The 13,100-nt window shown below is 35.0% G+C and overlaps 1 protein-coding gene across 2 annotated transcripts; it reads left to right on the plus strand.

Moving 5' to 3' along the window:
- The first annotated feature begins 334 nt into the window (after positions 1-334).
- DppIII (dipeptidyl peptidase 3) lies at positions 335-11,475 on the plus strand. 2 transcript variants are annotated; one of them, XM_089701030.1, is made up of 14 exons: positions 335-495; positions 919-1,037; positions 1,220-1,372; positions 1,991-2,218; positions 2,386-2,512; positions 2,674-2,962; positions 3,294-3,547; positions 5,644-5,786; positions 7,122-7,233; positions 7,844-7,976; positions 8,880-9,003; positions 9,487-9,634; positions 10,349-10,522; positions 10,841-11,475. In XM_089701030.1, exons 2-14 carry the CDS (start codon positions 921-923, stop codon positions 10,996-10,998), a joined length of 2,160 nt encoding a protein of 719 aa, XP_089557156.1. In that variant the 5' UTR covers positions 335-495; positions 919-920; the 3' UTR covers positions 10,999-11,475. The 2 variants fall into 2 exon arrangements, with proteins under 2 accessions (XP_089557156.1, XP_089557158.1); XM_089701032.1 differs by lacking the exon at positions 335-495 and adding an exon at positions 544-691.
- The last annotated feature ends 1,625 nt before the right edge of the window (positions 11,476-13,100 follow it).

Here is a 13,100-nt window from a genome sequence, read left to right on the forward strand (position 1 = left end):
TGATGTGTGTGAGTGCACCCTAATTCGGCATTGTGCGGCACTGAGTCGCATTATGCTCTGTAATTGGAAAACGGGGATAGTGACACGAGATTTATATATATTAAGATTACTGGAGACATTATTTTATGCGCTGACCTTGGCGCTGACATAAGGCTGACATCGCATCATCTACGGGACTGCTTTCGTGGCGTTGTTTTTCGTGTATACCGTAGGTGTATACCTACCATTATACCACAGAGTGCAAAAATTATGACTTGACACATTTTGTTTGTTCTGGTTCCGGACAATACGACTTGTAATACAATCAAAGAGTATAGTAATATAGAGGAATACAATATTTCAGTCATCTGTGCCCTGTCGATATTCATTGACAATTACTGATTCATTGATTTAGCTTCAGATATCAATATAAATTTTATTATTTTCAGTATTTCTTGTATCAGCCACTAAGTTTTGGCAATTTGTATTATATCCTAATTGAATAACTAAATCGTAGTAAGTACATGATAGAAATTTTATTGATATATTGTATATATACTTTCAATGATTTCAAGGAAAATGTTTCGATCTGTTATTAACCTATACAAAAGCCGGCTCATTTGTGCTGATTCATTGGTTTTTAATAGATTTAATCGTTTCTCCGTAAAATCTACACAATGAAATATAAATCAGCCGTTAAAATTAACCAAGGGTCAGTACCAAAACTTATTTCTTCGTTTTTGTATTTCTAACAGTAATGTAAACATCTGGAGTGTTGGCAATAATCAAATATAATAGTGACTACCGCGTCTATTCAAAAATAAGCTTCTGTAAATTGAATTGGACTTTTTCGTAATTTTCGTAATAAAAATTCGATTGTAAGACATGGTCTATCTGTATTTGTCAATTATATACCTACTAAATCCATTTATTTTTTAGCAATGGATAAATCTAATTTCTTACTTCCCAACAATCAAAGATTTGTTGAATTAGACAGTTCACAAGCTTTCGAGAATTTAACAAAACAGGAAAAACTTTACGCACATTATTTAAGTCAGGTAATCATTTTTGTTATTTCTACAATGAAAATATATTAATTTGTATTGCCTTTAGATTTGGTCTTAAATATTTTTTCATTAATTCCTCTTTACTGAGTTTGTAATATCTAATACTTATTATAAATATAATTATAAATATGATGTAATAAAAATTATAAATATAATATTTATTTATTTTTTAGGCTGCATGGAATGGAGGCCTTATTGTACTAATGCAAACTAGCCCTGAATCTCCAAAGATCTTTTCTTTGTTGCATAGAATATTTTTGGAAGAACCAATAGAAGAATTGAAAGACTCATGTAGTAAAGCTGGAGTTTCTGAAGATGACTTTCAGGTAAAATAATTAAATTTTTAATTTATTGGATATTGTATTTCAATCTTATACTACCAAAAAGAAGTGGTAACTAAAACTGTAATACCTGGTTTCACCTGTGTACAACCCTGAAAAAAGCAAGTACTTCTACGGCTCATGTGTGGATGTGTACTATATTTTGGTACACAAACTACATCATCCAAATCCATTCAATAAATTAGGCATTAAAGTATTTGTCACAATATACATTGGGTATCACATATCTTAGAAATACAAGGTTGCTACTTGCAACATGTTACTTGTTAGGTATATCTGGATTACATACAGTACAAAATTAAGGATATGCTATTGTACTTTATACTTTTATAGTATAAAAATTTTCTTCAATAGATCAGTATGATTTGTAGCTTATTTATACCAGAATTAACAACATGTAAAAAATCTTTTTTCCCTCATACATTTTTTTATTGTAATATTGAACTTTGAAACTTATCATATATCATTTTTCTAGTTCATAGAAAACAATAGATAACCACATCCTGTATAACATTTTTATGTGGTTTTACAAATACATAACCAATCGAAATAGTTGATAAAAATAAAAGATGATAAAACTAGTTTCTGTATTTTTTTTTTCAGGCATTTTTAGTCTATGCAGGTGGAGTATTTGCCAACAGTGGTAACTACAAGGGATTTGGCGACACTAAATTCATTCCTAATCTGCCTGATTCCACATTCGAATTGATTGTGAAATCTTCTAAAGCCTATGAAAATGATACAACCCATATCACAAAACTTTGGCAAAACACGCACCATGCAATTTACAGTATTGCTCCAAGGTTAACCAGTTTGGGTCTAGCTGATAAGGTTATTACTTTTTTTTCTTTGTAAAATTTGTGTAGTAGATAATTTTGTCAGGAAATTATTAGAATAAACAAAAAATTGAATTATTTTTTTTACTAACCAATCGCTATGACATGAAATGTGCTACTAATAGTGCTACTAGTTAGAGAATTAAATTATTATTTTTTTAGGGTGTGACAACATATTTTTCAAGCAACTGCACTGAGGAGGATTCTAATTTAGTGAATGATTGGATGAAAACAAAACGCATTGAGGCTTACATCTGTCGGACATTTAAAACTACAGCTGATGATGGATGTAAGATTTTTTGTTTATTTAAAATTTACTTTGGAGTCTTTATCTATTTATCGTTCAATAAATCTTAATTTATTCATATAAATAAATTGGTAATAATTAATTACATTAATGTGGTAATATATAAATTGACTCTGAATCACTATTCCTATTTTCGTTTCTAGTGCCATTATACACAATACACCTGGCGAGTGTTGAGAAATCATCCAAAGCTCCAATCACTATGGATAAGGAAAAATACAAAGGGGCCTATTTCCAAGTCACTCGAGGGGACTATTCTCCACTCCTCAAACTTGTGTCAGATAATCTCACCAAGACCATAGAATATGCAGCTAATGACAATGAAAAGAATATGCTCAAACACTATGTGAATAGTTTCAACGAGGGTGACTTGAATGAACATAAAGAGGGAAGCAGATATTGGATCAAGGATAAAGGACCAATTATTGAAACGTGAGTATCTTGTAAATTAATTCCGAAATTGATAAAATTTATCTTTGTCATTTCAGCCTTTCAAGATGTCTGTCCTATGGATTATTTTTGTACCCACAGTAACTTATGGAAATCGGTAGAAATTCATAAGCAGTTGGAAATGTATTGTACCTGAAAAATTGAAAATATTCAGAACTATAACATTATGATGTATTTTTTATTACATTTTAAATTATATTAACATCATTTAAAATGTAATAAAAAATACATCACACTACATTCTCTATTGCTTCAAATATTAAGATTACAATTAACGATACATTCTACCTACATAACATCCCCTAAATTACAGATATCAAGGATTCATCGAAACATATCGCGATCCAAGCGGCCAGCGTGGAGAATTCGAAGGTTTCGTGGCGATGGTTAACAAGGAAATGTCCAAAAAGTTTGGAACCCTTGTCGATGGTGCTGAGAGGTTCATCAAGTTGTTGCCCTGGGGTGAAGACCTAGAGAAGGACACCTTCCTCAAACCGGATTTCACCAGCTTAGATGTTCTGACCTTCTCGGGAAGTGGCATTCCTGCTGGCATTAACATTCCTAATTGTAAGAGACCTTTTTGTTATATATTGTAGTTTTTCCGTCGTTTATCATTGTCTTAATTTTGTATTTATAACTAGCAGTCCGCCCCGGCTTCGCCCGTGGTACATGCTTACGTTTTCTCTACATAAGAACCATCCTCGTACTTCCAGGAATATAATAAAAAAAGAATTATCGAAATCGGTTCAGCCGTTCTCGAGTTATGCGCTTACCAACACATTTTGCGATTCATTTTTATATACACCACTAGTTTTTAATCAGTACAAAAAATTTTACAGGGTGTTAAGTATCTTTAACCAATCATACTTGTGTAAGAAATAATTAAAAACACTAACAAACAGAAATGTCCCAAAATTGTCCACATAAATATGTAAAAATTGTTAAACCTATAATTTAATCAATGACCCACACTAGGTATTGTGTTGTAATTTTCTAGCGTACGATTTTGAGTAGGTCCGCCGCACAGATCCATTGATAAATTCCGGCAAACTCGCGTCGCTCGCCATTCCTCACCCCGCCACCCCTTTCCCTTTGCAGCCTGCGCCCGCGTCGCACCCCAACGGCCCCCCGCTCCAACGCGACAAACAGTGCCAAATTGTTAGCGGAAGTGAAAACTTGCTTTTTTTCGTCGCGTTTGTTTACGTTCTTCCTGGTACGATGTCATATCAATTCACATCACGGGATTATGTACTTATGCTTTGTGCGTTCTTTTTGAGTGGAGAAAATGCGAGTGCAGCAGTACGTATGTACAGATAAGAAGTACCCGAGTCCCGAACGCTCGATCGCCAAATGTACGAACTGTGGTAAATGCTTACCATCAGGCGTTGTCACAAAATGTTTTCGTGTAATGTACTAGCGTATTTTGAAGAGGATCCTCAACGTAGTACGAATGTCGAATAACGCTGCGGTTCATGAATTTCTCACAGCGGAGTTTGGAAGTCAGTGGATCGGTCGAGGCGGGCCTGCAGCTTGGGCTCCTCGCTCACCTGATCTCACACCCTTGGACCTCTTTTTGTGGAGTGAAATTAAGTGAACAAAAGTGAGCCGGTTAGTGTCGAACAATTAAAACAGCGCATATTGGATGAAGTGAAAAGACAAAAAAACGTACCTACTTCTCTCGTTAAAAAACAATTTAATAAAACGTTCACGTCTGTGTATTGACAATGGTGGTGGACATTTTAAAGGACAATTGAAATACTTGTAAGGTTAGTTAAGATTATTGTAAATACCTACCAGCTGATTCTAACTTCTTAAATGCGCCAAAATCGTTTTTCTTTCATTACAAATTAGGTATTGTAAAAACAGCTGATTCTAACTTCTTAAATACGCCAAAATCGTTTTTTCTTTCAATACAGATTAGGTATCGTAAATAGAGCTGATTCTAACTTCTTAAATACGCCAAAATCGTTTTTTCTTTCAATACAGAATAGCTTATTTTATTTTGATATTGTTTGTTTTGTAATTACATACCTACGTACCTATTTAATTTATTGTAAAAAGTAATTATGCCGGTCCTAAGCCTGGATGAAGTACCTATGAAGGGGAGATTTGAATTTAGGAATTAAACTAAATAAAGTTAGTAACTACCTACATGTCTTGTTTCATTTTATTGTCCAAGGCTAGGTAATACTATCAACGAATAAGTCAATGAACTCTGCAATGTGTCTATGATTTTAGTGAGACTTTCTTAAATAAACAAATGGTTATATCTTTGCTATTTATCGATATTATGTAATTCTTACATCATACATATGATAATAATGTATTCGCTAATATGTCCTTAAAGTTTTTGTACTAATTAAAAACTAGTGGTGTATAAGAAGATGAGTAATTAAAAGATAAAACTCAAGGTTATTATTAATGTGAAAGAATAATGTTTTAGCGATATTTATTTAAGTAGGTAGATATTACTTTCTATTTGAAAATTCTATATTTCGCGCAGAAAATAAGATTATTATTTCAAACAAATTATTATTTGTTAAAGATTGCATTTATTAAATAATAATGAATTAACTCTTTAAATACTTAATTTCGTTTTAAATATCATTTTCTTTTCTTCATATATAAATATAAAACAAAAACAAAATAATTTTTTATTACAGATGATGAAATCCGCCAAAACGAGGGTTTCAAAAACGTATCTCTCGGTAACGTGATCCCGGCCGCGTATAAGGAGTCTGTCATACCATTCCTTTCTGATGACGATACACAGCTTCTGGAAAAATACCGGGTTGCTGCTTTTGAGGTTAATAGACAGACAGATTATGTTACCACTGCTACGTGCTATTTTTTTGTGCTATTATACTAGATATTTTGCGATTGGAATCTACTTTTTACTCAAATCATCGAATGTAAACTTCCATATTTATCAAAGTGTCTAATGATAGATATGTATTGGAGTGTGGCCTTAGACAGGGCGGCCTGACGTCTACGACACTTTTTAACATATATGTGAACGAGCTGATTGATGAACTCAGCAAGACTGGTATCGGGTGTTCTATCGATGGACTAACTATAAATAATCTTAGTTACGCGGATTATATGGTCTGTGAATCGGTGAGTCCATCGATTGGTGCTCTCAGGCAGCTCATTAAAATTTGTGAGTCATATTTAGCTTCTCATGGTCTAGTATATAATGTAAAAAAATGCGAACTTCTTGTGTTTAAAAGTAAGGGAGTCCCTGTACATGACATACCACCTGTGTATATTAATGGCAGTCCTCTTAAACAAGTAGTAGAGTTTAAATATCTAGGGCATATTGTGACAGAAGATATGAATGATATACAAGATATTGAGAGGGAGCGTAGGGCATTGGCAGTCCGCTGCAATATGCTAGCACGGAAATTTGCTCGTTGTTCTCCACAGGTTAAAGTTACTTTATTTAAAGCGTACTGTCAAACATTTTATACTTGCAGCCTATGGCTATCTTTTACGCAGCGGGCTTACAATGTCCTACGTGTACAATATAATAATGGCTTTAGGGTACTATTGGGGCTTCCGCGCTTCTGTAGCGCGTCTCAGATGTTTGCAAATTGCCAGACCGACGATTTTTACGCGATAATGAGGAAAAGGGCAGCATCTATGATGAAGAGAATGCGTGAGAGTTCCAATGGTATTCTGAAGACATTAATTGAGAAAGTAGACGGTCCATTCCTTAAGCGGTGGGCAAATTTACATAGTATGCAATATAATAATTATGATAATGGATAATTTTAATGGTTTTAATCTTGTTTTTTTAATTGTATGATTTTAATTTGTATGTAATTTAATTATAATTTATGTATTACTAATAATTAAATTAAAATTTTAAGGGCTAATTTTTCAATCCTTGGTTAAAACTTATTCGTCGAATAACGTATAAAACTACCATTTTAAAAACGTATTCTAATTGCCCGTATTTGACAGTTTACGTGACATTTTAATATTTATTCTCGTGTAATACTTTATTGGACGGATAAGTTTTAATCAGGGATTGAAAAATCGGCCCTAAAAATCTTAGATATCCCCAATGTTTTAATTTTAAAATTTAAATAAGTATGTACTTTCAATTTAATATTTATGTTGTATTTGTTAATGCTAGGTCCAAGTCGGTCTACATGAACTCCTCGGTCACGGCAGCGGGAAGTTGTTGCGGCAAAACGCTGATGGCACATTCAACTTCGATAAAGAGAAAGTTAAGAACCCTCTTACAGGTAATTTATTATTTGTAATATACATATTTTTTTTTGTAGTCTCGGTAAGTCTTAATATATATATAAATCTCGTGTCACAATGTTTGTCCTCAATGGACTCCAACCACTTAACCGATTATAATAAAATTCGCACACCATGTGCAGTTCGATCCAACTTGAGAGATAGGATAGTTTAAACATGTAGGTACCACGGGCGAAGCCGGGGCGGACCGCTAGTTGTATTTAAAAAGTGTCGTGTCAGAAGTTGAGATTGAGGCATAAGTTTATATTCAATCCCATAATTTCATTAAATTTATGATCAACAATTTTTTTAAAGTTTTAGAATTAATAAACTTGTTATTTTATAAATTTTATACACAACTGTGCCACAAATGCCCTTATGTTATTAAGCTATTGCATAGCTTCTATCGCGGGCCTTGAGCGCGGGGACCGAATCGAGAAATTCCGTAACGAAAAACCTCACGCTCCCCACTCCGACGGGCGCGGAGGTGTGGCTTGAAGGCATAGCATGCAATAGCTTTACCGCGGCATTCCCCGAGTGCCACACGTCTTATTTTATTTATTAAATCATTATCTATTTCATTTATTTATTATATTATTATTTCAATAGGCAAACCAATCGAATCTTGGTACACGGAAGGTGAAACATACGACAGCAAGTTCACAACGCTCGGCTCCGCTTTCGAAGAGTGTCGCGCTGAAGCCGTCGGACTGTACCTATCGTTGGATACGGAGATATTGAAGTGAGTTAATCTATACTTAATACTAATATTATAAAGCTGAAGAGTTTGTTTGTTTGTTTGTTTGTTTGTTTGAACGCACTAATCTCGGGAACTACTGGTCCGATTTGAAAAATTCTTTCGGTGTTAGATAGCCCATTTATAAAGGAAGGTTATAGGCTATATTTCATCACGCTACGGGCAACAGGAGTGGAGCCACGGGGGTGAAACCGCGCGGAGCAGAGTTAAATATATACAGGTTGAATTGTGTAGTGGTTCCTGGCTAGGATTGTAGATTTTTTAGATCTAATTTTTTTAAAACACACTGCTCAGGCATTTGACCGCCATCTCACCTGATGGTAAGCGTAGATGCGGTCTTTCAGGTTAGCATACCTGATCAGTAAGGTTATAAGCCTGTTCACTAATTGTATTAGTTTTAACTTTAGTCAAACTGATGCCAGACAATGTCAAAGAACAATCTTTGATCAATATTCTTTGTAGGTCTGGCAATCCATTCATACTATTTTTTTTAAATACATCTGCTATTATGGACGACATAGGCCACATATTTTGATTTCATAAATAAATCACTGTTGCAAATTAATGAGTCAAATACGCACTAGACAGACAATAATTAATAAAAGTGAAGTCCCATGTCCCCTAGTGGGGTAAGGGGCAGATGCATTATACGTCTATTTCACTGATCGATTCTCTTTAAAGAAAAATAGGTGATCAGCCTTCTGTGTCCAGACCAAGACATTTTTTTTTTTCGTCTTCACCGGGAATCGAACCCAGGACCCCTCGGTGCTACGCTCACGCGTCAACCACTGTACCAAGGAGGCGATCACACACAATAATTAATAGAAGTTCATAAATCCTAATAAAAATTATTAAGAGAATCATTGTAAAAAAACATTGTTTTTCAAGAATATTCGGCTATGAAGGGCAAGAGGCGCAAGATGTGATGTATGTGAACTGGCTCAGCCTGCTGTGGAACGGCGCGGCCAAAGCCACGGAAATGTACCAACCATCTACTTCTACTTGGCTTCAGGTTTGTGTTAATTTATATTTATGTTATTAATAACTCAGGCCCCGGAATCACAGACACAATAGAAAATCTATTATGTCGTGGAGCGATCGGGCCGATCGAGGCTCAATGGGTTAACTAGCTGCGTACTTACTTCACTGTGGCACATTACAAAATAATACGAGATAAGTACAATACACGCAAGAATATTTCAAGCAGCACAAAACATTTTGAGTTTACAAAGCACCTTCAAAGTAATTTAGTATAAATACTAACTGCATTCAAGTTTCAAATTCTTACTAGAAATTTATTGTACTAATAAAAACATCAGTTTGCTTTGAAACATATCAGCCTAGTATTTTTTTGTATTTGTTGTATACGTCAAACTGATACTTAATCGCTTTGAAAATAACTTAATTCTAAGTCTTCCTAATTTTAAAATTCACATAAAATAATGAAATAAAACAACCATTTCCTGTTAAATATTTTTTTATTACATCAATTTAGGCGCACGCCAGAGCTCGCTTCGTTTTGATGAGACTCCTCGAATTGGAAGGCGACGGTATGCTCACAATCACTGAGACGGAACCTGGCAAGGATCTGCTGATGACCCTTGATAGAACTCGCCTTCCCACTGATGGAAAGAGAATTATTGGTGAGTGATATTAATAATTATTATAATATGTATTAAATGTTTTAAAAATATAACATAAATTTGCCTTTTTAATCCGACAAATATAAGCTTTTTGTATATTCTTTGATGAAATAAAACTATGTATATCAAACCAAACTAATAATTACAAAAAATACTTCTTTATTTCCTTATCAGCGACAAGATTGGTTTAAAATATTTATATTTGATATCGTAAAAATAATTTATTTTCTGTAATGACTCTGGTCACATTGCATAGAAAGTTGGAACAAATAAACAACGAGCCCGCGCAGTTATATGGGCTCGTGGCGTTTTGTATAGACTCACCGCATACGTATGCTTGTGGCGAACACTCACCACAGTAGTGACCGCGACAAAATACATGTATGAAAAAATGTGTCAAATGGCTGTCGCTGGCCACTAGTGGCTGTGGTCGATGGTCCGTTTGCGCCCATCCTAAGAACTTTTATTTTTCTAAATTTTTTGACGTGACAACGTCTTATAATTCGATAGAGCCGGCTGCACGCACGAAAAAACATGACTCATGCGGCGTTACCTCGCTCTGAGGCGTTCCATGTAAGGCTGGAAGTGCAAGCGAGAGCGCGGAACGAGCGACAAAGAAGCACAATCGGACGTTGTCACGTTCAATTATCGCCAGTAAACCGACTTTACAGACAACCAATTTTTTCTAAATTTTTTTGATTTTTTCTTTCGCAGGCGAGTTCCTAGTAAAACTGCAAACGATAAAAGCAACGGGTGACGCGGCGGCGGGCGAGCAGCTGTTCGGCGAGTACAGCCGGCTGGCGGGCCGCTGGGGCAAGTGGCGGGATATAGTGCTGATGCATAAGCAGCCACGGAATATCTTCGTGCAGCCGAATACTAAGGCTAAAGGTAGGATATTTTGTGAAAAAAGACGTCTGGCACTCGGGGACTGCCGTGGTAAGCTATTGCATTCTATGCCTTCAATCCACACCTCCGCGCCCGTCGGAGTGGAAAGCGTGAGGTTTTTGTTTTGTTTTCCCCGCGCTCAAGGCCTGCGATAGAAGCTATGCAATAGTTAAAAAAAAATTCTGGCTAACACAATGTTAGAATTTCCTATAACTATTATCAATAGATAAAATTGCAGTAGTTGCAATAAGGTCGCGAAATTTATGTAAATTGAAATATAAAAATATATCGGTACTAATATAAAAAATCAAATATTTCCAGGTGATGAAGTCGAGCTAAAACGTTACCCAGCCACCGCAGAGGGTATGATAGCGTCGTGGGTACAACGCTTCCCCACAACCAAACCTGACGACATTCTAGAGAAACTAGCTGAAGACGACAGCAAATACTTCGAGGAACTGGAAAAACTTGCGGCATAATTGCCTAAATAATCAATATAACTAATAGATGTTAAGAAACTGCCGTATATGAATTTGAAATTAATTTACCAATTGCAGTAATTTTATTGAAGTGAAACTTCTTTATCGGGGTTGGAAAAAAATTTAGTGTAACATTTTTTCGTTACGCATGACATTTTTCCGTTACGCGCCATCTTTTTCTTATTCCTACCACGCGTGATTCGACGTATACTTTCTCCAGCGGAGTAGGGATAGCATATCGTTTTAACAAGATATAAAATAAGGTCATAAAGAAGTTTCACTTCTTACGAACTTACATTTTTTTTGAATAAAGTGTCTCAAAGCAATATTTTTACTGTTTCTGGTATTCTATTGTGAAAAAGCAGCAAGAAGTTCTTAAAACTTGAAATGTCTATGTATGTGTATTTTATTCATTTTACAATCTGAATGTCTATTGCTACATATGTATTTGTGGCCAATAAAATATTTAGAAAGTCACTTGTGTTTTATTGTAACCTTAAACTCTATAATACAATTAAAAAACAGAGCTTGCCAATCAGATTTCATAGTATTGGCATTGTATTTGATGCATTCACACGCCTTCACATAATTAAGGTCTATTCAAACGAATAATCGATGAATAGTCGCTTGAGCAAGCGATCAGATACCAAGAAGTTGAAATGAAATAAATTAATCATGGTATTTCTATTTTCCACATATTTTAAATGAATCAAGTTGACAAACCTTTCCAATACATGTTTATTCTACTAATATTATAAATGCGAAAGTTTGTATGTATGGAAGTTTGTTACTCTCACACAAATACTTCTGAACCGATTATAATGAAATTTTATATGCAGGTTTTTGAAGACCCAGAATAACACGTAGGCAACTTATTATCCCGGAAATCACACAAACCCCACGGGAAATGGAACTATGCGGGTTTTTCTTTGACTACGCGGGCGAAGCCGCTGGCTGAGAGCTAGATAATACTCAAAATGTTTTGGATGGTTTTGTGATCCGTCCATATTATATCTAATTTTTTTATGCGTATAAATTAGGTTATATTGGAGGTTAAGCTTATCAAGGACCCGTCATTGTATGCCTCAGTGGCGAACTAACTTTGAAGTTTGGTTAGGAGTAGTAGTCTGCATATGACCAACGTCTTATCAAGAAAACCAGAATCGTTATAGAATTTCTACTTAAAACTCATTTTATCGTATTAACCTTTTGACCGCCAGAGCAAAAACGCATCGCCGTGCCCTCCACGCCAAGCCACAAATTCAATGAGATAACCTTGAAAATAGTAGGGATTCCAAGATGTTATCGATAAACATAATAATTCACGTCTGAATATTTGAATAAACAGCTTATAACACAAAAATAATATTTATTTAACCTCATCTCCTACTGTAAAAACTTAAGACCACATTAAATAGCAACTATCAACAAAAAAAATCAACCTTTTGAGATACAAAAATACATATAAAATTGCAGCAAGTTACAGCACTATTCTCTATCAGTTACGCCCCATTGGCATGTATACATGCCAATGGCGCGGGCAACCATCCTTTTTTTTATAATCTCTCGCTTCTGATTAGGGATGTGTAGCTGTATATTATTATAACTTATCGAGTTTATTTATTAAGTTTATATGAACTATAGGTATTATTGAGGAGTGTTTATTTGTAAATATCAAAACAACTATAAGGGAATTGCATTATGAGCTATTACGCACTGTCGACTGGACTGGACTGGACTGGACTTACTCCTGGACGACTGACGACTAAGTGCGCAAGCCCCTATTTAAACTATAGTAAGTCACAGTCGCTGGCGACTGAGTCGCCGGCGACTGGTCGACAGTGCGTAATAGCTCTAAAACTATATATTTATTTTCCAATCATTTAGTTTAATACTTGAGTTATTACAAATACTAATTATATGTAGGTACCTATTTAGGTCAATTACCATATTTTGATATGACATAGCGACAATTTGTATCATAAGAATATTCTAATAAAGGCACTCACACTCTCGGCAATACTCGATAAAATATTTTTACAACTTTCCGCACTTAACAACACGGCACGCGCTTACGACGTCACCAGTCCGAGTATAGGTAT

This window comes from Colias philodice, chromosome 11 (assembly GCF_061535455.1).
Source record: "Colias philodice isolate Cphi_HAF_F1 chromosome 11, ilColPhil1 Martin Lab GWU primary, whole genome shotgun sequence".
Lineage (NCBI taxonomy): Eukaryota > Metazoa > Arthropoda > Insecta > Lepidoptera > Pieridae > Colias > Colias philodice.